We start from the raw sequence: 27116 nt of genomic DNA on the forward strand, positions 1-27116 counted from the left end.
GTTTTAAAAACTCTGAACAAAGGCAGGTTTTGTCCTACCTCCCCTGACCCCTTCCTGATAAAGTGATCTTACGCCTCTGGAATTGTTGATTTTGAATGTATGTGCCTACCCCACGTCTGGTGTTCTGTTACAACAGCATGGAAATGGAGCCTAAGTCTGAGAAGCCGGCCAGCCTCAGAAGCCTTCTTCATTGCTTGCCATCTAATACATGATATGCAAAGCCTCTGACTTCAGCCAGCAGATATTTGGAGACCGTGTTGGCCCTAGCATGGGGACTAAACTAATGTGTGTTTAGGTCAGAAAGCGAATCAGAAAAGCCACTGGCGGGCACGTCACTCAGTGAGAGCTCTATAAATGCATCCCACTTGCAGCGTCCCCTGGCAAACACTCTGTTCTCCTCTCCTGGCTGTTCCGCGCTTCTTCTTGGTGCTGGGAAAACTTCGGCAGGCTGCTTGTCTTCTCGCCACTGCCTTCTGCCCTGCAGAAAACCGGGAGGGCACGACACTCGAGGAGGAAGGACAGCCTTCGAAGGGGACGAGGAAAGCCCCGAGGTAGCCTCCAGCAGACAGAGCGCCCTCCCTCGGAGCGCAGGACGCCGTCACCAAGTTGCGATTGCCCCCTTGGGCTGCTGTGAGCCGAGCTCCGCGCGCGTTCCTGTGGATCTACCCCGCTAGAAAGCGCGAGCCCCGAGGCGGTTCCTGCACCCCCGGGAGAGGCTCACGGAGTCACCCACTCGCACCCCGTACTGCGCCCCCGCAGCTCCGGTGCCTCTTCCCGGGATCTCCGTCCCTCCCCCACACTCAGGCCGCCGTTGCCGCCGGACCCCTCCCTTCCCCCTCCCGGTTCCGCGCCCCCCACTCCCCAATCCCGGCCCTCTGGCCCGGGCTCTCCACCACCAGCCTGCGCTCCTGGCGCCCTCATGTCTTCAAGGGACTGCCGGCGCGGTTTGACGTGGTGTCTCGTTCGGATCTCCAGGCAAGACTTCGGCATCCGCAGACAGGCCCGCCTCGTACTCGCAGCCACCGCGCCCCGAGGAGGTGCAGAGTGAGGCGACTGCCTCGGAGCCACCCGCAGCGCCCGGGCCCGGTGCTGCTCCAGCCCAGAGCGCCGCGCGCGCAGCCGTGCCACCCCTCAGCCAAGGCAGGGGAAGCTGCTCAGACTTAGTCTTCTTGGGATCCAAGAGGCCGGTGTGCGAGGTGTCGGCAGCCTTCGCCCTCCTCGCGGCGGCGGCGGCGGCGGCTGACACGGTGGCCGCCGCCTCCTGCGTGTCCTCGCTGCCCGGCGCGACCCCTGGATTGCGTGCTCTTGCTCCCGACCTCCTGGGCGGGGCCCCGCGCTCCTGCCCGCGGTCCGGATGGGTCTCCTGGATGGGATTCGGGCCACTTGGAGTTAATGTCCAACTGGGGGTCTACGGAGACCGGATCCGAGGTAAGAGGGGAAACGTGCTGGAGGGGACCGGGCGGGCGGCGGCTGTGTGGTCTGAAGCCAGAAGGGCGCGGCTGGACCCCAAGCGGGCGACTGAGTGTAAAGTAGGAAGGCAAGCGGGAGCTCAGGAGACAAGTTGAACCGGAGGGAGGCTAGCCTTGCGGAGGGTAGGTTGCCTTTTCCATGTGATCAAAAAATATACAGACAGAGCCCCTGGTGCCCTGGAACCCTGAAAAGCCAAAGAGGGTAATTCCCCTGCCTCGCTCGGTAGGGCGCTGCTCTGTACAGCCCTGAACCAACCGTGCGAGACTTGGCTTTCTACTAACCCACCGCCGCCAGCGTCTTTTCCAGAGTGCAACTGCAGCGTTATCATAGCTCGGAGTGTAGCTTACCGTTGAGCCTCTTTGGGTTTGTTCTGGGAGAAAGCTAAGCCCGGGGAAGGAGGGCTGCAAAGGTGCTGAGAACCTAAAAATAGAGGGCTCACCTCCTCTAGAGGGATTTTGCAAAGCGGCATTCCTCCCCTTCCCCGGCCTTTTGCTTGAACTTTGTTAATGCCCTTATGCGGGTCCAGATTAGGAAAATAGCTCCTTACAGCGCCTCGGCCTTAGGATTCTGTCCCGAAAGACTCTTAGGAACCCTCTAGGTCTCCGCCAGGCCCTCGAGGTGATTGTTTTAATTACCTCTTCCTCTTGTCTCTGGCACTCTGTGTCTCTTTTCCCCAAGACTCCCCCACCCCCCACCACACACACGCTACTTTGCGCCACTTCGAGACAGACTCCTGAATGGGGTTGCTCTCCAGCCCCACGCAGGGAAAAGGAACCCATGAATCGGGAGTAGGAAGGCACTTGAACGGGTTCCCCCGCTTGCAATCTTGCCTGTAGCAGAATCTGCCTGCGGGACGGATGAGCACGCCACGGGAAGCTTGTCTAACTGAAGCTCGGAGTTCGCCAAGTTTGTGCTCTTTGACCGGGATAAACGCAACTCTGCCAGTTCCTTCAGGGAATATGTTAGAGAGCGCTAGACTCACTTTTCCTCGGCATTTTGAATATGTGTTTAAGCGATTCAAGAGATGCGACCAACCCGTAATCGTGCGCCTCCTCCCTTCAAGCCTTCAGAGAAGGATTCGCTGTTTCTTTCTTGCCCTGACTATGCCCTCTGTCTCTCTGAGCTTTGGTGGGGGAGGTGTCTTTTAAACAAGTGACAAGTGCGTAGTGTCCGGTTAGCCTGCAGCTTTTCTAGCCCACTGCTGTAAGAGATTCCAGTGCTCCGGGGCCTAGAACTCTTCCCCTGGTTCTCTAATAAACAGACCCACCCCTGGCCTTTCCCCCCGCCCCCGGGGAAGCATCCCACATTTTCCCTCTTTCTCCATCTTGGGCTGGTCACTTAAAGGGCAGTGGTAAGAGAATGCGTCCTCAGTCAAGGACACTGAGCACAGGGAAAACAAGCAACAGATCGTTTAGTAATTTCTGCCCAAACCGTACAGGAAACACCGGAGTTTGTAGTGAACTCTCCTCCCACGCCACCAGGGTTTGAAAGCAAATCCCAAACAAACTTTCCAGCCTGCTAGCTCCAAAATGTGCGGGGGCACTGGTGGCAGGGAGCAGCCACCCGCTGCAAAGCTTTCTCGGTGATAGAGGATCAGGATGTCTAAAAGTAGGTTGCCAAGAAACCGCCTCAGGTGAAATGAGGAGAGGGGAAATGGGGAAAGAGAATGGAAGGATAGAAGCCCGAAAAGCGAGGATTCACATAAGGACATCTACAGATCCCTGAACTAGTTTGGGGATAGATGGTAGAAACATTGGTTCCCCTACTGTTTTATGTTTTAAAATGACAATCCAGCCTACCGGCGGCGGGAAGACTACAAGGCCCGAGCGGTTTCTAGTGCCCCCTGGTGCCGGGAACTCAGAATCGGAGAACGGCGGTTTGGCAGTTTCTACGGCGGCTTTCCTGAGCATCCTTTAACCCCCAGTCCCGGGACCCACCAGGTGCCCAAGTGCGCAGAGCGATCCCTCTGCTCCGCTGGGATGAGTTGATCCCAGAGGCGGAGTAGAACTAGCTTTCCAAGTTCGAGAAAGAACGGGGCTCACTTAGCAGAGTCAATCTCGGGGTGAAAGCTTGATCGCCCGCACGGGCCGGTGCCTTAAGCTATTTGCACCGGTAGCAAAGGCCAGGCGTGGCGGGGACCGGTCCGGCCGACGCATTGGTGTATAAAAAGGGGTAAAGAGATAAGTAGGGATTCGGGGCGGGGTCTAGATAGACTCCTTGGAAGAGCATCCAGAAAGACGCACTCCCCATCTTTGCCAGGGGGAGGGGGGAGCAAGTGCCACCAACTAAAGAGCGGGTCAGAGAAGAGCGGGTTCCGTTTCTCCTGCTTCTCCTCGGAATTTGGGGGTGGGGTGCTTTCGGGAAGCCCGATGCTACCCGCCTAGAATAAGATGGAAAGTCTCCTTTGGCAAGACAGAGAGTGAATATTCCAGTGTTTTCCTCTTTTGCCAGCGTCGCCACACTTCTGATCGAGGCTCGCCTCGTCCAATTTTAAAAGCCTTCCGTGAGCCAAACTGGAAAATAAATAAATAAATAAATAAATAAATAAATAATAGGAAAACCCTCTTAATGCGGAAGGGAAATCTGGTGCCTCCGCCGCTTCCTGCCTTCGGGCACGGCGAACTGGGACCGCGCCTTAACCCCACGCCTCCCTGCTGCTCAGGACCGCCAGCCATTTCGCACGCACCCGAGAGCTGGCAAAACTGGCCCCCCCGAGGTCGGAGGCCTTGCCTTCCCCCAGCTTCCCGCTCCCGAAGCGCCTCTCTGCACTGCTGCCCGCCGGCCGGGAGCCAGAGGCGTCTTTTTTCCGTCCTCTGGGGTGTTCGAGCCAGCCCGCGCTGCCGGAACCCCGGAGCTGTGTGGTTCTGTCGCTTCCCAATCTCCGAACCCAACAGCTGCGGAGACAACAGACGCCCAAGGGATGGAAAATGAATTCGTCTCCGCAGCGGTGGGAGGTGGCGGCCGAATTAAACGCTTTCCTGGTGGCCTTATCTAGGGGCCTAGACTGGAATTCTGGGTGGAGATTGTGAGGGGCGGGAGGGATGGACCCCGGAAAGGAGAGAGAAGCAAATGCCTGGAGACTAATAGGAAAGGTGCAAGGAGGTGTGTGTGTGTGTGTGTGTGTGTGTGTGTGTGTGTGTGTACCTGAAAACTAATTTGCCCTCCCCCATTAAAAATGTCAAGGCTGTTTTATCAAAATGCATGAATTTCCTGACTTGAGAATGCTCTCCAGGCATGGGCCCCACTCTGGAACACTTGTGCTCCTAAGTGATGGAGTACCCCAAAGTGAGTCTTCCCCATCTCTCTGGATGGGACTTTTTGCCAAGTGAACACAGCCTTCTTCATTAGCTGGCTTACCCCAGACTCCAAGGCCTTCCTTTCTAGAGATGTGAGGCCTTAAAGAGTCCAAAGGACTTAGTGTTCAGGACTCTTCCTATGGTCCTGGAGTAGCTAGAGGAAAAGAAAGACAGCATCTTGGCCGAGACGACGGAATTAGGGCCAGAACTTCACAAAGCTGCAAAACTAAAATCAAGGGCATTTTCGGGTGTACCACGGAGGGCTTTAAAATGTCAAGATAAATTCGGTCCTTGCCTACTAGCCACGGTAAAACATTTATTGGGCACTTTCTAGACTTGTTCATGAGTTAATGGTCCTAAGAAGTGGAATTGGTATTTTAAGCCAAGTTGATGCTTCCGAAGTTAAGTGACTTAACCTGGCACTTTTATGCAGGCCAAGTCTACAGATTCACATGAACTTTTTCTGGTGACACATCCTTTCCCCCTTAGCTGGGATGTTTAAAGGGTAGGCAGAGCGAGGGCAAGTGTTTGCACCTACCCTGAACCTACACTCTGCCTAGCTGGAAGAAAGGTCCAGTCTGGTACAGAGGAACCCTTCTTGATTGTTGTCCCAAAAGTAAAAACCTGTTGTTCGCATAGGTGAAAGGATGGCTCCCAGAGCTCACGTAAGGGAGCTGCTGGGAGCGGGGCAGGGGTGTCTGTCCAGGACCCCGCAAAGGTAGCCGGATGGGGGCTATGCCGCGTGCCCCGCTGAGGAAATGTGGGGTGTCACATGCGCCAGTAGAAGCAGCGGGCCCGGGAGTTGTGGTATAAATTTATGCCCATAATCTGACCTCTATGAGCTGGAGGCTGGAGGACAGACGAGAGGTCAGCAGTGAGCCTGTTGGGAATGCGAGCTGCGCCTGGGATGTAGCTGGGATGAAGGAAAATGTGCGGGCAATAACCAGGGGCAAGGGCCGGATGCTTAGGGAAGCGCGGGTCAAGAGCCGCGCGGGAAGAGAGGCGGTGAGTTGGGAGCGGGGCAGGGGAGTGGCGGAGAGGCTGCCCTGCAGTCAGCGCCAGGGTCCTGGGCATCCGAGCCTAACTTGCCTGGTGCGGTTCTCTTCCCGGCTGCCCGCCCGCGCAGGTGCCGCCGCCGGACGGGACTCTAAGATGAAGTTATGGGATGTCGTGGCTGTCTGCCTGGTGTTGCTCCACACCGCGTCTGCCTTCCCGCTGCCCGCCGGTAAGAGGCTTCTCGAAGCGCCCGCCGAAGACCACTCCCTCGGCCACCGCCGCGTGCCCTTCGCGCTGACCAGTGACTGTAAGAACCGTTCCCTCCCCCGGGGCATCATCGGCCGGACCCCAGGGCACCCCACCGCAGCATGCACTCACGCAGTCACCTGGGGCCAGCCGCAAAAGGTCTCCACTCTCGGGCTAAATGGGAAGGGCTCTAAGGCCCTTAAGGGTATTCCTCATGCGGCTGCCCAAGGGTCCCCAGGTGCCTTGTGAGTACACGGGATCCTCTGTCCAGTGGAGAGGATGTGGACTAGTATCCCTTTATCGTTCCCATCAACAAATATCCCACTGCCACCACCATCACAACCACCACCAGAGCAAATACACATTGACCCTATACTCCCCTGCCCCTCTATGAACACACTGGAGGATCTTTTTATGGCTATTTTACTGTGCCTCGCTGTGCTTGATCCTAAAAACCTCTTGCATTTTCATCCTGAACTGCACTTGCAAGGAAGGGGTTTTGTGAAAACCCAGCCGGAGAGAAAACACAGAAGGGACTCCATTTCCAGAGACTAGCATCTGCCTATTGTCAAATCTGTTCAGAGGTGTTCTGTTGTAGAATGAGTTCAGGGTGAGTAGCACAAGAAGAGCTGAAAGGGAGAGGCTTTCAGAGTACATCTCACCTCACGAGGCTAACAACACAACACAACAACAGCCACAACAAAAACAGGGCACTCTTCAAACGGGTCTGTGATTTACTGCTTAAATGCTAATAGTGCCTTCTGGAAGCAAACAATTACAGTTTGATTTGATACAACCTATCCTCCAGTCCTCCCAAAGTTCACATGGATAAAGGCAGGTAGACAGATAAGGAGTTACAGAGAAAATGAAGGTACTTAAGTTAAAAGGTAGCAACAGAAAGGTTGGTACAATCTCAGGATACTCATCGGCCACCCACCCAACCCCTTAGAATGATTGGCTTTGATGGTTTGCCTTTGAACTGTTCTGTGGTTATGACCATCAGGGAAAGCAGCCTAGCTTGAGTCAGCCCTGAGACATCCAAAGTCCTTGGCTCTGGACTAGAAAACAGGCAGAGATGTGACAAGTGTTTTGTGTTTCATTTCAACAACAAAATTGGCTGCTTGTATAAGCATCAAAAAAAGAGGGGAAATAGAATTTTATAAGGAATTGGGGAGTAATTTGTGGTTTAAAAGGGCATGTAGTTGACCCCTTGAAATTCAAGCATGAGTCCCATGACTTTCGTCAATTAAACTCATCTTTAAAGAGCTTCAGTTTAATCCCAAGTTTAGGGCATACAACTATTTCCTCGATTGAAAATTTAAATGCACTCTGTGCATTTAAATGCACATTTATCCATTCCAAAGGACAGGGGCAGTGGCAGATAATAATAGTTCTCTAATTCAGATATCAGTGGAGAGAACACTGACTGTTTGATTGCATTCTGATGAATTCATGGGGGTTTAATTGCTATATTAGTATCCTGTCTACCCGGGCTTCCTGTTAATTATTACAAGCTAATGGCTTCAGAACTCAGTGTGAACAGTTTACAACTCCACAAAATGGAAGCCTTTCTTCTCCCACGTGCCAGTAGCTACCAGGTTTTGCTCCTTGGCCTCCATGCTCAGGCCAGTAACCGTCCGTGGAGAAGAGGCTCATAAAAGAGAGTGGAGTCCTCTAAGAATGCTAAAGGCTGCTGATACTTAACCACTTGCCGAGAAATTCTTATTTGATTGGTTTGAGGTGTAGCCTGGGTGTGCGGACTTTTAGATGTTTCCCAGGTGTGTCTAGTGTTGTTCCCAAGGTTGTGTCACCAAAGCGTGATAACACCCAAGGAAAAACCTAAGGCTTCTGTGGGTTAATCAGCCACTAAGCAAGCAAAATATCATTGAATCCCATTGACTGCATGGATTCCATTGGGAAAGAGGTACAGCATTATGTCTCCCTCTCTCAAATGATACTAAAGCATCTATGGACAAGATTCTCACTATGATTTTGTTCAAGAGAGCAGAGTACATCCAATTCTGCTTTGTCCATGGAAAGACCCAGTAGAACCTAGACAGAGAAATTACCAAAGAGACACTGAGCTGTGTTCTAAGCCAATTGACTTCTTTCCAGGTATGTTCAATTCAGCAGCAAGCTGTCAGTGCAGGGAAGGCAAAATAACGACAGTGTGCAGACTTTAAATACTCAACTAATGTCCGCACACCCCTACCACAGCGCCGACATTTATATCCTTACTGTGCGTGGTGCAACTGTCTCAGCCTGGTGTAGAAAAACCATTAAATCATTGCATTTCATTTGAAAATAAAAGGTGCTATAAATTTTGGTCCCTGTAGTTTCCTTTGGGTGCTTGGGATTTCATAATTAAGCAAAAGAACTTCGGTCACAGTGACAGTCGCTGTACACTTCCCATAGAGTCATTGGAACTGTGTCATCCACTGCACACACTCTTGAGACAGCATCTGTTCCCCTGGGTCCAGGACAAGCTAAACACCCCAAGTTCTATTCTGACAGAGCACAAGCTAAGCAAATAGAATGAATAAGTTGCTCGTCTTGAGGTTGGCTCTAAAATAAATGCCCCATGACCGTTTTTAACTTACTCAGAAACTGGCTTGTGGTTCGCCTTTGGAAGCATCCAAGACTTTGTCTCTAGCCTCCTTGTTCATTTGTTCTTCTTCCTGCCTTATCTTCTCCAAAGGAGGGTTGAAGATAGTACGAGGGGGGTCTGTCATTCAGAACATTCAGGTGCCATGGCATTTTAAAGCTAAAACGAAAGGTTTCTGGTTCTGAGAGCTGAAAACATGAAATCCAAAGCACCAGGTACCCAGGGTGGCAGCAGACAGGCCTTCAGACTCTGGGGCCAGTGCTTGCCCAAATCACTAAAATACACTTTGTATGGAAGGGAGGAACTCAATAGGGGTGGAAGCTCGTCAACCAATGACTAAAACTGACAGTTCTTTCAGAACTTCTTGAAGATTCGCTCATTGTAGTCTTGTGCCACATTTTGACTACCACTCGCTCTAACAACTAAAAGCATAAACTACCTACAGCTTTAAATGTTTACATTCGGAATGTATATATATATATATATATATATATATATATATATATATATATATATATATTCGTTCGTCAAATAATGTGTGCCTGTTCATCCCAGAGACTGAGCAGAGTGCCACAAATACCTGGGACACATAACACACAGATGTCTCTGACCATAGAGAACATCCTTCCTAGAATGTACATGTTTGGTTTACAAAAATTAAGCATGCCGGAAACGTGGGCAGGTAGCATGGGCTGAACTTGATTAGTTACCAACTGGAAAATGACTTCTTAAATGTGGTGGTAGGGTGTAGGTCACTTGGTAGAGTGCTTGCATAGCATGCAAGGAAGTCAAGTCAGTGTGTAGTTGGGAAAGAGGATCTGGCACTTGGAAAGGGGCTCTTGAAACTAAGGTCCATGAGGATGACTCTTTTAGGAGACACTGATCCTTTATTTGAGATCCAGAGACCAGCACCTTCCTCCTCAGGCCCCCCATAATTTTGTTGTCCTGAGAAATGCCTTCAAGGCTCACTTACAAACACCCAGCAGAGGACATTGGCCTGGCCCATCAGCCCATAATTTTGACATTATGTTCAAAATGGTCAATACTGGCTTATACAAAAGTGTAAAGTTCCTAGCATTTTCCTTTCCTACTGTATGTGTGCCCTTATTTATTCAGTACTCTTCACTTAATGAAAATGCTTACTGTATAATTAATCATTTGAGCTCCAACAGAAGCTATTTCATACACCTCTCATATGCCAGGCATGGACAGCATCCAAAAGGCAGAATCAATCTAGCTGTAAATTGTAAGTAGTCAGTCGGGCGGGTAGACAGGAGAGTGGATGGGTTGTCAGCGGGACAGATAGTCACATCTAACCTTTGGCTAAAGTCAAAGCACAGTGAACTCACTGGGACACAGACAGTGGGACACGGAAAAGGTCAAGGGAGCGGGACCTGAGAGGGGTCTGAAAGGTAGATATTTGGAAGGAAAGGGAGGGAAACAGACAAGAGAGCAGCATGCAGGATTCATAGCCACACTATTGGGGAGGTAGAGTTGAATATAAAGGGAGACAGAGCAGACAGAGCAGCGGGCATGTGGGGGATGAGGGACCAACGTAAGGGGATTTGGGAGAGGTCTTGGGAGATGATTGTTGAGTGCTCCCCTAGACCTAGAAAAATGAATTTGCCCCATTTCCTATGGCAGGCAGGTGACCCCCAGTGTCCTCTTCTACACAGCCAATGTGGGCCAAATGTTAGCCAGCTGCTAGAGAGTGAGACTTTCACCACAGGCAATTTTCTTACTTCTAGCTTTGTGCCCTTGCTTTTAAAAAGCTTCAAGGCATGAGCACAATCAATCCAACCCTCTCACCCTCTAGGGCATGGAAATAACAAACTCTGTCCTAAAATCAGTGTCCCTTTTGACCATCCAGTGAGTGACCTAGTCGAGAGCAAATTTTTTAGCCTATTTTTGTAAAAACAAACAAACGAACAAAAAAAAAAAAAAAACCCTTTGAATCTGCCGATTTCACTTCAATTCCCCTCCCCGCCCCCAATAAAGTAAAATAAAACTTCTCAAACTCAAACTAACGAAGCCAGATAAACTAGCTTTTTGATCGAAAAAGGTCTGACTTCATAATTCAAATGTATGTGCTAATATGCACTCCACAATGTAAGTGTCACTTGTGGATCTGAATTATGAGAGAACTCAGTGACTAGACAGATAGCCATAACTCCAGCCTAGCCTTGCCAATAGTGCCTGGCCAGGAAGATGTATGGACCCACCCCCTCAGTATTCCAGGGCTTGTTCATGCAGACCCCTTCCTCAGAAGTATCCATAGAATGGTGGTCATCCACCCACCCCTCAGTAAGTTTTGTCTCTTTGGAGCAATTTGCCTCTTTTTTCCCCTTAGTGCATGTATGAATGCACTAAGACAGTCACATTAAGTATGTTTGTTTTTGTTTGTTTGTTTGTTTTGCATATGCCTTCCAAGAACAACACAGTGTGTCACACAAGCACAATTCAGCTACAGAATCAGGAAGTTTGACATCGTGTGTAATGCACTTGCTCAATAGATATTCCAGCTCCATCATTCCCGGCGATAATGTCCTCGTGCTATTTTTTAAGCCCAGAATCCCAAGGTCCATTTGATTGTCTGTTTCCTTTATTCTTCTTTAATGCCTCCTCCTGCAACCCATGACCCTGGGGTGGGGTGGGGGTGGGGTGGTGGCTTCTTTGCCTATCCTTTCCCTGACCACTCCTCGATTTGAATTTATTTGATTATTTCTATGTGATTAGATTCAAGTAATGCACTCGAGTAAAGTGCACCTTACACAGTAAGGAACCAGAAGGGCTAAGAAAAGGCAGGGGCACATCCACAGGACCAACATGGGTGCACAGCAGATGTGGAAGTTGATGAATAGACAGTCCCCCTTGAAGCTGCCCTTACCCCCCGAGCAGCAGAAAGCTTTCTCCTAATACTCCCAGAGGACATGTGCACCCAAATGAAGACAGGAAAAGTCCCACTCGTGGCAATCTGTTGAGTCTGTTGTTATACAGAAAATTCACTGTCAGGCATCTCTAGGAACACAGAAGAGGCAGCACACACCCACAAGACAGTTGGTTCCCTCCGCCCACAAATCATTGAGCCAGGGCCTGGACAGAGATCTCTCCTTTGTAGAAAGTGCCCTAGAGTCTAAACTATGATGAGAGCCAAGCCTAGATGCCCTGTGCTTTGTTTAAAGTTGCACAGACGTCTTTGTTACCCTGTCTCCAATATAAATATCAGTGAAGAATGATCACAGACACGCTGTGTTGGCTTCACAGAGCCATTGTTTCCATTCTCCAAGATCAAACGTTTGCTTTTGTTAATCTTGATCTAAAGGTAGAGTTGTCTGATCCTGTCTTAGGACATCGGGGAGAGAAGAGCTTCTAGGGGAACCACATAATCAGGGGTTGAGTTAGGGCAGTCATATTCAGTCTTGTCCCTACACGAGAAGATAGCCTGACACCTCAGGACACTCACATCTAATGGCGGAAGGAAGGAGGGAAGGAAGGAAGGAACGAGGGAAGAGAAATCCAGCATAGAGGTTTTACACATGTATTTATCTCTAAATGATGCTTGTGCCTGGCTCTCTGAAGTCTTATGGCTTTCTATAAGCTCATTCATCATGGCTCCTTCCTCATAGCCAACTAGAGCAGTGGTTGTCAACGTCCTAACTCTGTGACCCTTTAATACAGTTCCTCATGTTATGGTGACCGCCGACCATAAAATTATTTGTGTTGCTACTTCATAACTGTAATTTTGCTACTCTTATGAATGTTAGTGTAATTGTATGATATACAGGATATCTAATATGTGACCCCTGGGAAAGGGTTGTTTCACCCCCCCAAAGGGGTAGGTCGAGACCCACAGGTTGAGAACTGCTGAGATAGAGGACTCCAGCAAATGAATGCAGATGATCAAGAACTCTTTTTCCACCCTCTTTACTTTTCTGTAGTCTCTCTTAGGCTCTGCTTGCTCTCATCCGAGCGCTTAAGGCCCTCAAAGTTGTTCTTATTCACTTCTTACCTCCCCTTTCCACCTCCACCACCCTCTTCCACCCTCCCCCACCCCCAACTCCCCATATCCCTCCACCCTCCCACCCCTCCACCCCCAGAAGATCCAGTGACTCAAGATGCTTGCTAAGGTCCTGTGGTCTCTTGGGATTAGAACAGTACTTTGCAAGAAGGGAAAGAAGAGACTTCCCACCAAGTTCCTCTGAAGCTCCTCCCTCAGTCCCCAGTGCCACCGGCCACTGATAGCACCACAAAGGATTGTTTTCCCTCATGGCTTTTTTTTTGCCACATTAATTTTACTGGGTAATTTCTCCCCATCCCTTGTTAAGTGGTTTGGGGGTGTTGTTGTTGTTGTTGTTGTTGTTGTTGTTGTTGTTTGGTTTTTTGGTTTTTTGGTTTTTAGGGTTTTTTTTTGTTTTGGGGTTGGTTTTTTTTTTGTTTGTTTGTTTTTTGTTTTTCTTGGCTTTGTTTTCTTAGCAGAGGTCGTGGTGTGTGCTCATCAGTGTTGGGTATTTATTGGTAGCTGCTGAGTGCTTTTAGCTCACACCAGGTGTTCGTCCGATTAGCTATCAAATGGGCACCCTGGTGGGTATTTTCCTGACTTGAAAGCAGAGAGTGGTCGTTCCTCCACAGGGACCCAGGCTGGCTGTATTCTTGGAACATCATTATTACAACCACAATAAAACCAGGAGCCGCATGCATAGGAATCAGAGCAAGTGGAATATGAATAGTGAGGTGAAAATACTGTTCCCTACTCGGGATCTTTTTGGCCACTTGTACTCTGGTGCAATTATTATTATATTTCTTTAGTGGAGCTGCAGGCTAACAGTTCCACATTTGTATCACTGACAAGTGTGCGCCATATTGGTCAGAGTAGGTGCAGATCTGAGTAAATTAGCCTGTTGGTGGCATTAGAAACACGCCCTGCACTCCTGTTCTCTATTCTGAAGTGGCACACATCCTGGTTCATCTTTTTCTTCTGCCTTGAGAGTATCCAGAAATCCCTTAAAAGAATCGCAACAAGGCACTGGTGTTTTTACTGTGCGCAAAACTCTTTAAACAAACCAGTGTCAGCGTTGGTCATGAGAAAAGAGCACCAGTCAATCTGGAAAGGCTTGAATGCCTTTGTGATTTGCCTCAGCTGCTGATTGTTTCAGAAAAATAGATGCTATTGAACCCCTTATGACTTAACCAAGAATGGCTCTCATTGGATGATCTATTCTGTACCCAAAATTGGAAAGAAAGGATGGTACTTAGATAAAGAAGGACGCACCAGCATATTCTCTTTCTCCCTCCTTTCCCCTCTCTCCTTCTCTCCTCTCTCCCTCTCCCTCTCCCTCTCCCTCTCCCTCTCCCTCTCCCTCTCCCTCTCCGTCTCCCTCTCCCTCTCCCTCTGTCTCTCAGTTCAAGTACGTGATCTAATAATGACCTTTAAACAGTACACAATGATAAAGCGTTGCAGAACTCTCTGGAGCACTGATCATTGTTCTTCACTCTAGTTACACATCTCAGAGGTTCCCCCAAAGGCAAGCAGGAATGAGGGCCAACCTTGTAGGTCTAGGATAACCTGTGGAGTACCCACAACCCCCATCCATTTTTGTGGAAGTTGTCATGAGTAATTCACTGAAGACCCAAAGAGATTTGATACACAAAAGCAAATGGATAAAGTTGAAATCTTTAAGAAAGTATCTGTCTTTTGAGTGACAGAGACTGACATCTAAGAACAGGTTGGTACACCCTCTAAGCAGCCCATGGGGCCAACTATCCCTCTACAGGTAGAAACTATTTGACAATGCCTGGACCCAGGGGGACTTGCTGGTACAATTATCTACCTGACTTTCTGGGTCTTTTCAGTAAGGGGTGGGATGTGATTTGGTTTAAGAGAAGATTAGCAATGGTTATTTTGAATTTCACAGACAGGTTCGGCTGAGCCAAAAGGTAAAGGGAAGAGGCCTTCTAGATCCCAGAATGCTTCCTGTGGGGCTTCTCAGTGTAGGGGGGAGGGGGCCAACTGTGGTAGCTGAGTTGGAGCTACTCCCCTCATAGGTGGCCGGGAGCCAATGCCTGTTTCCACTTTCCAGCAGAAGCTTAGACTGTCCCCATTTTAGGGACTCAGAGCTAGAGAGCCCCAATAGGGCAGCAAGTTGACCTCAGGATGGCTAAGCCACTAGCCCAAGGTCACGCGCTGGTCAGGGACTGACCGGGGCCTGGAATCTCAGGCTCTGTCTTCTCCAGCTCTGCAGCAAGAGCCTGGTCACTGCTGCCAGACTGAGCATGAGAAGCTTCCGGACATGGGGCCTCTCTGTCTGAATCTGCCCCCACTGCTGGCTGCTGGTGTTCCGGTTGTGACCTGGGAATTGGCAGATCTGCCTCGGGAGTGATATACAAGAAGAAGATGGGAGAGAGGTGCCCCCAAAAGGCATGGCTTTCTCCTCCTCAGAGACTCTTTGTTCTGTGGCCCCTGGTGGCCTACCTTTGAGATCTACTTAATGTACTTGAGGTCATACTGATTTTTTCCCATGGCAGGTGTATTTCCCTCGTCCTGTTCCAAGTCTTAAAACCCGCATATCTTGGCCTTGTTTCTGTATTAATTGGCCTCTGCCAGCAATTGCATGGTAGTCGAATTTTTACTTAGAAACAAAAAACGGCAGTATTTAGGATAAGACCTAAACTTAATTTGAAACCAGACCAGCCACATTTATGCTTACTAACCACTTGGTCTTAAGCAAACAGGTCTCCTCTTAGCCTCAGCTTCTCATTCTGTAGAGGAAATGTGCAGAGAAGTTTAGTCCCAAACTGAAGATGACTAACAGTCACATCTACAGCAGCAGTGGTGGCTATGGAGTGAGCATTCTCCAGCCATCAGAACAGTTCTTTATTGTAGCAGAAGCAGCTCTCCGACATACGCTCTCTGAACAGGCATGAACAGCAGGAGGGAAGCAAACATAGAGGGGATATTAGCATAGGATATTGCTGGCAGCAGTATTGTCAGGTCTCACCTTCACTCACTGTGAGACTTTAAGCCACCTCTCCACCTTGATACAAGGAAGCTATTGTTTAAGACATGGTTTAAGGAGATATTGTAACATGAAGAGTTTTTAATGTAATAACAGCTGGGCACTTCTTGTAATAGTTTTTCAAAAATGAGTGAAAGAAAATCCAGTTTGTAGCTTTCCGAAAAATACAAAATGACATTAGTCTTGTCTGAGATGTTACACTGGTCCTAGGTAGGCTGATGTCTGCACAGAAATAAGCATCTCTGTGTGTAAACACACAAGAAGTCTGTGCTTATGCATATGTGCCAAGAGTGCATTTCTGTTCCTCAGACACTTAGCCTACATAGAGATGTGTTCTTGGTCTGCAGTTGAAGTTGGTTAGTAGCTTCAGGTGGAATCATCCTTCCCTGAGGGGGTTCTGTCTCCCCCTACCTCTGGAGGCCTCTCCTAGGTATCCGAACACTACCCTTGCCCAGCGTCTCCTCAAGCCAAACTCCATCAGAAGTGGGCATTGCCCCAGGCAAGGACCTGCAGGCACTGATTTCTGGCGTATTTCTTCACTGTATAGCCAGCCAGGCCTTGTGAGCTCAGCATGCTTGTCCTTACTGCCCCAGAACACAGGCTGAAGGTTTTGCAGTGCTGTAGGGAGGCAGGGCCTCCCACACAATCAGCCCTGTGCCTTCCACAGCAGACTTGGCAGGTCTCAGTTTGGCCTGGAAAATCTCTTCTTTGATAGAGACACTACAGTGCTAGGATCAGCCCCTCCCCCTTTCTTGGAACATTCATAGCTGCAGAAACCCTCCGCCAGTCTCTAAGTCCAGTCACCAAGTGGGAAGGAGTCGAGTGCCCAAATTTTGTGGACAACCTTATGTTTCCTCCCTCTCAGACACAGGCAGGAGATAGCTAAAAGTCTGGCTGGGATGCCTGCCTTGCCAGCACAGAGAGGAAACACAATTACCAATAAAAACAACACAATTACCAATAAAAACGTGACCTTTTGGTTAACATACAGCTGACCTACAGTTTTAAAGAAAAATTTGACATTTTTAACCAAGATAACACTCTAAATTTTGTATTTTTTTTTTAAGCTTAGCAGTTACAATGACTGCCCGGAGCCATCACTAATGTCTCAGTTGGCTTTACAAAATGGTGACTATCCCAGTCCTTAGTTCTTAAGGTGACATTACTATTTTTTTCCCAATAATCAAGGGAGACAAAGACTTTGCAGTGAGCGGTTTGTTTCCAGACTCATGCCCCAGTACAAGGTTTCATTTGTTTAAATAACACTGTTTATACAAAGGACACATCAGAGTTAAAATATTTGAAGCAGAACAATGCCAAAATATTTGGTTACACTCTGAAGGATGACTTTAAAACAACTGAGAATTTCGATATCTCAAAACTTCAGCTTTCAATCAGACATATTTTTCAAAATATAGCCCTCAAGTGTATCTGGGAAATAAGCAAGTTTTTTACCTGCCTGCCTTTGTTGTTTTATTTATTTACATGACTTTTATTTTATTTGGCTTTTTGGTTGTTCAAATTGTGGTCTTCTTTTGTGGTTTGCAAGTATTTTACTGTAACGTCAATTATTAGTAAGGATCCTTGCATGCCTGCCGTTCTATTCTGTAAACCCTTCATAGGCTAAGAGTGCGTGCGCTGTGCCATTAGGGCCATAGTATAGGGCATAATAAGAACCCGAGTCCCTTTTCTCTCCTCAGCCCAGGTTAGTCCTAGAAGATTAAAGCAACTGTGGGTCCCTGAAGTCAAAGGTGTGATGTTGCTTGCCTAGACAAGGCTAGAAATTTCTGTGGAATTTGTAAGAACAGGCTGGTGAGACTTGCCCAGCGCCCTTTTACAGACTCATTGGGCTACTAATATCCCCTCAGTGCCAAGCATGATAAAGTGAGCTTGTCTCTGCCAGTGAAAGTCAGTGACATCAAAAAAACCTGAAACTAGGAATTGAGTTCTTTCATGGGTTGAGAATATGATGTTTTATCCTCATTTCTGACCACTGACTCGTAAGCCCACAATTTACATATGTAACGATGATTTCCATATAAACATCTGGTGTTTGTTCATTGTCTTAAGACTATGAAGGGAAAATACCCTTCAGTTCAGTAGTCGAGTAAAGCCCAAACTTGGTGATTAAATAATGTTCTATCTTAGATCCATGTCGAGGAGACGGTTCTCATCAACAAGAGGATGTCCTACCCTCCACTCTTCATTGAACCGGTGTGTTCCAAGGTCACAAGTGTGTTTTGGTGGTGGTGGTAGTAGTAGTAGTAGTGTTTTGACACACGGTTTCACTACAGCTGTGGAACTCACTGTGTAGACCAGGGTGGCCTCAAACTCACAGAACCCACCTGCCTCTGCCTCCAAAGGTCTGGGATTAAAAGCGAGAGCCACATGCCTGGCTCACGCTAGTGTGTGTGTGTGTGTGTGTGTGTGTGTGTGTGTGTGTGTGTGTGTGTGTGTGTGTGTTAAGTTATACCAAAATTCAAAGGAAGGTACAGAGATTCTCCACACATCTTCTACCTCCACACATGCAGTCCCCCCTTTTATCAATACCAACACCTCCCATGTGAATGGTACTTGTTACAATTACCTGAAGTCCATAGGTTACGCTGGAGTTCATTCTCCATCTTGCACATGATGTGGCTTTGAAATAGGTAATTATGGGATAGATTCAGGATGAACCAGAAACCTTTTAGCTAAGGTTCTACTCTGCTTCTGCGGAAAGGCCAAGAGGAATTTAAAACTAAACTGTCTCATACTGACATATAGCTGTGTCCTAAATATCACAATATTTATCCTATGCTAGATTTGGAATTACTGATATTATTATTATTATCATCATCATTATTATTATTCAGTGTTTATCCCAGATGCCAGCCTAATTCAGCATCCTATGGTATATCTGCTAAACCCAGCCTATGACAAAGCTGTGTGGTACAAGGTCTGGAAAACAGGAAAATTTTTAAGAAGATTGAAGGTGTTAGAGTCAAATTATGTCACTGGGATTCAAATTGTGTCACATGTAGATTCGGGAGTTTCTGAAGCCAGAAAACAATGTTTTTGTTAACGCCAATGTTTTTATTGTTTTCTAATGTTGAATTTTTTGCATTTTGTTCTCATTTTTGATTAATCCTCGGTTGATTAGTAATCAATCTTAACTTCCCACTTTCGCAGGCTCCTACGCTAATGATCTACTTAGGAATTTTTAAATAGAGTCAGAGACCTCATGGTGTGAGGCCTTTGTTAAACAAAATCTTTTCTTAAAAAAAAATTAAAAGCCACATTATATTTTAATTAATCATTTCAACTATCTATTTTAGAAGTTTGAATTTCTGTATAAGCATTTTTTCAAATATAAGAGGAAAATATAGTTTTTTATAATTAAGCACACATTCATTTATTTTTTCCTCATCAATTTATTTGTGAAAAAAAATTTTTTAAAGCACAATCGGGTCATTTTTAAAATAAATCGAGTCATTTTCCACATTAAAGCAGACTAATCTAAGGATCTATTTCCTTCTTAAGAAAACTCCTAAGGGAAGTGCCACGAAAGAGTGGTTCTGAGGAGATAGGAGCCAGGCACTGCTTTCCTGCCGGGCCTGTGGAAATGTGTCCCTTGTGTCTCTTGAGGAAGCCCTGGCTGAGAGGCCATTGCTAGGCACTGAAGCTGTGGGGGATGGGAGAGAGTCACCTCAGGTGAAGGATCAGGGCTGCTCCGGCCTCCGATGGCTTCCCCCCTCCCCCCCCCAGAGAATCGGGTTATTTTAGACTCTAAATTATTTTAGACTCCAAACATTTTAGACTCTTAAAATTTAGAGCCTTTCATTTCATGAAGATTCAATTTTCCACAGAAGCCATGCTATCATCTTGAAAAGTTAATTTTCGGGATTAGGGATTTAGCTCAGCGGTAGAGCGCTTGCCTAGCAAGTGCAAGGCCCTGGGTTCGGTCCCCAGCTCCGAAAAAAAAGAGAAAAAAAAAAAGTTAATTTTCTTCCCACCTCTGAACATGACCCCCTCCCATTCAAGAAAGGTCTCCAGGTTCAGAATCCTGCACCAAACACTTGGTTCCCACCTCAGCGGAACTCAAGTTCAAGGTCAGCCTGGGCTCAAAGCAAATGTGTGCCAGCCTAGACTACAAGGCAAGAACCTGTCTCAAAAAACAAAATCACCAGAAAACACAAACAGTCCCTGTATCTCTTCACTGTCCCCCTCCTAGAGATCATGGAGAAGAAATGACAAACAAAACCAAGTTATACAGTGTGTTAGCACTCAGGGGGTCACAGCAGGGAGTGGAGGAGCAGGAGATTAGGGGCAGGGGGATTAGAGACTTGAGAGGGTCAGCAAGGGATGGAGCAGGTCTTCACAAGCATATACTTAGAGGAGATGTGGGAGAGGCATGGAGTGCTGTAAACAGCAGTGGTCCAGGCGGAGGCCACCCCACAAAGGCCTGTGTTTGAGCTGCACTTCTTAATCTGGGTGATTTAGGCCTGAGGACTTTGGCCACATCTAGAGACAATGCTTATCTTGTTATTAGCATGGAGGGGTGGCATTATAGCTTGCTTTTCCATTGTTGCTGTGATAAAGGCTGTGACTGAAAGCATCCTGGGGTGAAAGGACATACTTCATCTTGTAGGTTATATCCCATCGACCAGGGAAGGCAAAGTAGGAAGGAGAGGTAGACGCTGAAGCAGAGGCCATGCAGGAACCCTACTTCCTGGTTTGCTCTAAGACTCATCTTCAGCTCCCTTTCTTATATATAGCGCAGACCCACCTGTATATAAGTTCTGTCACCCATAGGGTGGGTCTTCCTACATCAATCAGCAAAAAGAAAGGAAGGGAGAAGGGATGGACAGAAGAGGTGAGAGGGAAGGAAGGAAGGAAGGAAGGAAGGAAGGAAGGAAGGAAGGAAGGAAGGAAGGAGGGAGGGAAGGAGGGAGGGAGGAAGGAAGGAAGGAAAGAAGGAAGGAAGAGAGGGAAGGAGGGAAGGGAAGGAAGGAAGGAAGGAAGGAAGAAGGAAGGAAGGAGGGAGGGAGGAAGGAAGGAGGGAGGGAGGAAGGGAGGGAGGGAGGGAAGAGGGAAGGTTGAAGGAAAGAAGAAAATGCCCCACAAATATGTCCACAGGCCAGTCTAGTGGAGGCAATTCTTCTAACTGAGGTCCCTTTTCTCCACATTGGTCACATTGGCCATCTAGATTAGCCCTCCCACATGGTACTACGGGCATAGCCTAGACAGAGGCAAGAAACTCAGTTTGATGTCCTGTGTACCAGACAGCTTCCTAAAGCAAAGGATGAGCCACCCCAACTTGGGAGTGACACATCATGAAGGGAGAAAGCAGAGAAATCGATGAGGTCAGAGGTAACCAAGGCTGGAGGAGTCAGAAGCCAGGTCAGGTACAATGTTTCTGCCAGTCTAGGCTTTGGCTCTTATGTAATGGGGATGACAAGTGTTCTGGGCACATAGAGGAAGTGATGTGAGTTTAAGAGTTTACCATTGAGCGGAAAAGAACGAAGAGAGGTGAGGGGAGTGAGAAGAAGCCTCAGCTGGTAAAGTGTGTGCTGTGGGAGCATGAGTATTTGAGTTCAATCTCCTGTACCCATATAAACCCCAGGACAAGTGACACACCTGCAATCCTGGTGCTGGGGGGGGGGGGGGGCGAGATGGGAGGATCCTTGTGTCTTGCTGGCCAGACAGTGTAACCCAGTCAGTGAGTCCCAGTGTGTCTTAGAAAAAACCATGTGGAGAGCAGCTAAGGAAGACACATGTGTCGACTTCTGGACTCCATGTATACCCCATACTTGCTCACGTGTATACGCAGACATGTACACACACACACTGAAAACAAAGATGGAGGTGGGTAAGGGAGATGGCTTGGGGGTCAGGTTAGGTTTTTAGGCAAGAGATAAAGAGGAGCTTACATTAGTTGTAAAGCAGTATATCACTTAGAGCAACTAGACATCCAATGCTGATTTTCTCACCACAAGAGACAGTGCACATGGGCTGCAATTCCCAGTCTTTATTATGTATCACACAGAAGGTGTATGTGTATTAAAATTTAGTGGCTGAGCTCAACACATAACCTAGCAACACACATACACACACACACACACACACACACACACACACACACACACACACATACACACACACAGACACACACAGACACATAGACACACACACACACACACTGACTCTTCTGCATTTTAACAACTAAGTAGGTTAGGTTTATGATAGTGTAATTCGAGGTAGAATAGACACAATGTAATCTTCCTGAACTTGCCCAAAACAAACAAAAAACCCACCCATTCTAACAACCCTTTTGAACTTTATTTCTCTAAGGCACATATAACCCAAAACTACTGAATTGTATGAAATGACCATAAAAGCTTAATACCTGATTTCAAAAAGGGACGGAGAGGGTTAGGTTCCCCTCCCCTTCGTGCGTATTAAATCATCTCAGTGGCTGCTTCTCCTCTAGTTAGGGGAGAGCTGGAATATTCAGACTCTCGGGTGATTGTAAATCAGTCTTCCCCAGAGGTCTCAGACATCCTGGTTCATCTTCCCTGGTCTGCCTGGAGCTCACCTCTCTTTTCCTGTTTGTAACCACACAGTGGGAGCCCTGAGGCAGCTGTAGCTTAGACCTGGCTTCACCTTGGACTGCAGCTGTCCCAAACAGTATCTCCTTTGTATTTAAATCATTCTATCCTTTCATTAGAACCACACCATGTGCCATTCATTCCGTCAGTGAAATAGAAATATAATCTACTTTTCTGTTTGGGGGATGGGCTTTAAAATAGAGCTGAATTTTAGAGATCTTCATATGTGCTGTTTGAATCTGCTTGAATCTGGTTCTGCTCAGCCAGGTAGAGTCGTGTTAAACTTACAGCAAAGTTGCAAAGCCAGGAGCTATCACCTCTCCTCAGCCACCGAGAGCTGGTTTCTCAGTTTTCTCTGATACCCACACATACCAGAATCCTACAGAAATTTAATAAAATGCGAGTGCCTTCATTGCTCTCCAAACCAGAGCATCAAGGTATGTAGGTATGAGGCCCAGAATCTGCATATCAGGGAGCATTTGAGAGCGTTTCCAACTCAGAGCTGTATCCAAGGCTGTAAAACAAGAAGGCCTTAGATGTCGGCCTGGTTAGTCACGTGTCTCCGTGCTAACCCCGGCCGATGTCGTTCACGTGAACAACTCACTCTTAGAAACCTGTCTCCCGCAAGGACCTGTGACTTCCTTACCACATGTCTCCTCTCTTTGGACACCCATCTTTTGCAGAGCGTTAGAGGGTACATCTTACCCTTTGCTTCTAGGGCTACTGTGACTACTTAGCACAAATGGGTGATTATTTTGCCATGGGTCGGATTCTAGCAAATTCCCGAGACTTAGAAGACTGCCCAAAATGGTCGCTGTTGTCTCACTTGACGTCTCTCTTTTGTTGGACAGCCAATATGCCCGAAGATTATCCTGACCAGTTTGATGACGTCATGGATTTTATTCAAGCCACCATCAAAAGACTGAAAAGGTCACCAGATAAACAAGCGGCGGCACTTCCTCGAAGAGAGAGGAACCGGCAAGCTGCAGCTGCCAGCCCAGAGAATTCCAGAGGGAAAGGTCGCAGAGGCCAGAGGGGCAAAAATCGGGGGTGCGTCTTAACTGCAATACACTTAAATGTCACTGACTTGGGTTTGGGCTACGAAACCAAGGAGGAACTGATCTTTCGATATTGTAGCGGTTCCTGTGAAGCGGCCGAGACAATGTACGACAAAATACTAAAAAATCTGTCTCGAAGTAGAAGGCTAACAAGTGACAAGGTAGGCCAGGCATGTTGCAGGCCGGTCGCCTTCGACGACGACCTGTCGTTTTTAGACGACAGCCTGGTTTACCATATCCTAAGAAAGCATTCCGCTAAACGGTGTGGATGTATCTGACCCTGGCTCCAGAGACTGCTGTGTATTGCATTCCTGCTACAGTGCGAAGAAAGGGACCAAGGTTCCCAGGAAATGTTTGCCCAGAAAGGAAGATAAGGACCAAGAAGGCAGAGGCAGAGGCGGAAGAAGAAGAAGAAAAGAAGGACGAAGGCAGCCATCGTGGGAGCCTGGTAGAAGGAGGCCCAGCTACAGGAAACTGGATAGGAGTGAGAACAGCCGTCTGAGCACTCCAGGATGGCAGCTGATGTCACCAGAAGCTCAGGGCTGGTGTCCTTGCTTAGCTGTTGCCAGCGTTTATCTGATACAGTCCATGGTCACCGATGGTGGTCCGAGTCGCAGATGCACGCAAAGAACCAAGCCGGTGTATCTCCTGTGGTTCATTTTCACGTGTCGGAAGACACCAGGGAAACGTGACGATTCTGGTGTCACCTCTTGTCACTACATTTTACTGCTGAAAATAAGAAAGATGTATTTTCCTGTCACTCCATGGATTCACACCCTGGAAAGGAAAGGGGGTGGGGGTGGGGGACAAAAGTAGAGACGTGAAAAAATGACAACCTTTGAATTTGAAAACCGGGGCCTGAGGTTTACTACATTACCAGCATTTTGGGGGACATTTGGTGGTTGATTTTGGACGCAGAGTGTGAGATATGGAGAAGTTGGCTAGGAACCCAGAAAGCTGTCCTCGTACTTAGAAACAAACCTGGAGGCATTTCCTTCACGCCCTCAGAAACAGGAAGCGAGTTGTGGTTTTCGGCAGGATTCTTGTAGGAGAGCTAGAGGGGAAGCCCCCCAGCTGCCCCAGCCAGGGAGACCCCGGGGCCTGTTGGTTTACAGAGACGGACGTTACATACACAGCTCCGTTTATGCGTGGTCACCAGTGACCAGAGAAGCTACTCGATGCAATGCATCTGTTTCAAATACAGAGATATAGAGAAGATATTTATTGAGATTTAAGTTATTGTTATTTATTACCATTCACTAATGAATTTCTCTCTTTTCTTCCCTTATTTATTAAAGTCTCTTTTCAAAGGTGCCAAAGTATATGTGCTCACAAAATACAAAGGTGACAGAAGGAAATATTAACATTGAGAACAAGGGTCCATTCTCTTCAGAGTACTAAGAGGGTTTTTGCTAGGCAAAAATCACTTACTTTACCTTTATAAGACAGTCCTTCGCCAACTGCCACAGGTTGCAGCATTTTCCCACCCCCCTTTCTGTGGACAGGATCTCCTATAGCCTAGGCTGACCTTGAACTCACTGCTTGATCAAGGATGACCTTGGCCTTATGATCCTCTGACTTCCTGTGGTCTTGGCATGGCAGACATCACACCATAACCACACGATAGAGATCGAATCCGGGGCTTCGTCTATGCCAGGCAACTGTAGGTACCAAGAAAGTTACACACCAGCCCCTACTTTTTATCTGTGAAAGGAAAGGGTCAGGAGGGTCATCTCAGCCCCACCACCTCACTGGGAATACCAGTGGGACTGCCTTGTGTTTGCATCTCCTCTTATATCCACCTGAGCAGCGAGGCTCCGAGCTCCACTGTCCGTTGAGTGAAGTTCTTCTTCCCCTCCATCACATGCAATATCATAACCACACATTCAGAAGGCTGAACTCCCCTCAGAAGTCCTGAAGTTATTGTCACCTAAAAGTGAAATGAAGGCCCCTGCCAGGTAGGCAAGGTTTAACCCCTCCTGGCGGTATCTCTTCCTCCATTCTTGACCGCCTGCCTTCTTCCTGAGGTCGCACAGGCAGGAGAACAAGGGGAACCGCGCAGGGAGAGGTCATCTGCCTTGTCCTTTTCCAGGGCTTGGGTGTCACCTGGGCTTGACATTTGCTACCCCTTCCAACCCTGTGGGCTCTAGGGAGAAAGACGTACAGGAAGAGACATCTGACTGGCCATAGGACATATAAGAGGCCCTCCCTCCTTGTTTGGAGGGAAGAAGCAGACAGAGGCAATGGCACCTCTCCCTGTACCCCACAGTGTACCTGTCTGGCAGCTGACAAACAGGTCATGCCTTTGAGTCCTATGTTAGAGCTTGTTACACATTTCATAAATGGAATTTTTATGTAGAAGTTAATGTATCACTACCTTTGTGGCTGCTATCCCCCCCAAAGTAGGACAGAGAGCTCTAAAATAATAAATGACCAATCGATTGGCCTCTCTCAAATCATCATGTCAAATTTTCAAAGTAACCAAGAGGTAAAAGTCGCTAGGCATCCCCTTCCCCCTCCCATGGCTCTAAAGACCCAAGTTATGAGTGGGTCCTCACCCTCTGCAGGACTGGGAAGTGGAGGTATGTATTTACTGCTCTCTTACCCTCTCCTGCTCAAAACGGTGACAACCTCAACTGCCCAGCACAATTCAGATGTAGTCCCAGACCCTCCGTTGAATTCAGAGAATCCTGACAGATGTGGTTGCTGATGTCCCCAGGTCCAGACACAGCCTCCAGCTCCTGGGGGAGTCCCTGGCGAGCTTAGCATCATCCGCACATCTGCAGCAGGTTTTAACAGGAGCAAGCCGCTCCGCCCAGTCCACAGAAGGGGAAGGTTTGCGATTGTTTCCCTTCACTGTTGTGATGAGCGTCTGCCACAGTAAGGAGCACACTTCTTTGGAAGTTCTGACCTCTCTGATGTCTCGGTCGTTTGTGTTATACAACCAAAGTTCTCTACAGACTTTATTTTTGTACAATATCATTTTGTAACTTTTTACAAATAAAAGCTCATTTCTATTGCTTTCGGTGCCTTTGTATTTATTTCCTCAAGAGCCAGTGAAGTATGACTGGGCCAGGCAGGCATCAGATATTGATTGAGACCTGGGCCCTTCACCACCACAGTGTCGTGGTTGGTCAATGACTGTACTCCTCAACTTCTCAGGACCGGTCACTACTCAGGTGGGAAAAGGCTTGTAAGGTTGTTCTTTATGTATTCATTCAACAAACATTTATGATGTGCCTACATTGTGCCGGGCACCATTCAGAGTACTGGAGATCCAAAAGTGGCAATAAACAAAAACGAACAGACAAACATGAATGAATCTTTGGTCTCAGGGAGCTAAGATTTTGTTTGGGAAAAAGGCATAGAATTTGATACTGTAGTGATCATCAGTGCGATTGTAGTGATCAAGACTGCAAGCAGGGTATGGTAATCAAAAATAACAGAAAAGCCTACTTACAGGTGACCATGGGCCTGAATATAGGAAACAGTGTCAACCAATCAGAAGCAGCAATTTATGCTGAGGTAGCCAAGAGTCTAGACAGAGTCCCTGATTGGTACCACCTAGATGACATCTTTCCAGATGCTTCTACAGGGCAACGTAGCAGAATTGCTAGAACTGTTCAGACAGCTGTAGGAACAGACGAGAGAGGACATGTGACCATCCTGGAGTGAGTAAAAGGAGCAGACAACACACACACACACACACACACACACTCATACACACACACACTCATACACACACTCATACACACACTCATACACACACACTCATACACACACACTCATACTCATACACACACACACTCATACACACACACACTCACACACTCACACATACA

General features: G+C 47.7%; 1 protein-coding gene and 1 long non-coding RNA gene across 5 annotated transcripts; one reads left to right on the forward strand and one right to left on the reverse strand.

Annotated features, from left to right (window-relative positions):
* Nucleotides 1-379: 379 nt before the first annotated feature.
* Nucleotides 380-26295, forward strand: Gdnf (glial cell derived neurotrophic factor). 4 transcript variants are annotated; one of them, NM_019139.2, is made up of 3 exons: nt 380-1428; nt 5893-6069; nt 23068-26293. In NM_019139.2, the coding sequence occupies exons 1-3, from the start codon at nt 1368-1370 to the stop codon at nt 23550-23552; spliced, it is 723 nt and encodes a 240-aa protein (NP_062012.2). In that variant the 5' UTR covers nt 380-1367; the 3' UTR covers nt 23553-26293. The 4 variants fall into 4 exon arrangements, with proteins under 4 accessions (NP_062012.2, NP_001388709.1, XP_008758978.2 ...); NM_001401780.1 differs by having other exon boundaries at nt 5893-5991; XM_008760756.4 differs by lacking the exon at nt 380-1428 and having other exon boundaries at nt 4507-6069; nt 23068-26295.
* On the reverse strand, nt 2865-4440 carry LOC134485851 (uncharacterized). The gene is made up of 2 exons (XR_010064125.1): nt 4157-4440; nt 2865-3983 (listed from the first exon to the last, which is right to left on the reverse strand). It is a non-coding gene; the product is annotated as an uncharacterized LOC134485851 (long non-coding RNA).
* Nucleotides 26296-27116: the final 821 nt, after the last annotated feature.

The sequence above is a fragment of the Rattus norvegicus genome, chromosome 2 (assembly GCF_036323735.1).
Source record: "Rattus norvegicus strain BN/NHsdMcwi chromosome 2, GRCr8, whole genome shotgun sequence".
Taxonomy (NCBI): domain Eukaryota; kingdom Metazoa; phylum Chordata; class Mammalia; order Rodentia; family Muridae; genus Rattus; species Rattus norvegicus.

Excerpts from the sequence above, each read along its gene's own strand:
- Gdnf (XM_008760756.4), top strand. The coding sequence starts at position 5,604 with ATGAGCTGGAGGCTGGAGGACAGACGAGAGGTCAGCAGTGAGCCTGTT. Across the intron at positions 6,070-23,067 it reads CTTCGCGCTGACCAGTGACT|CCAATATGCCCGAAGATTAT; the intron begins GTAAGAACCGTT and ends TTTGTTGGACAG.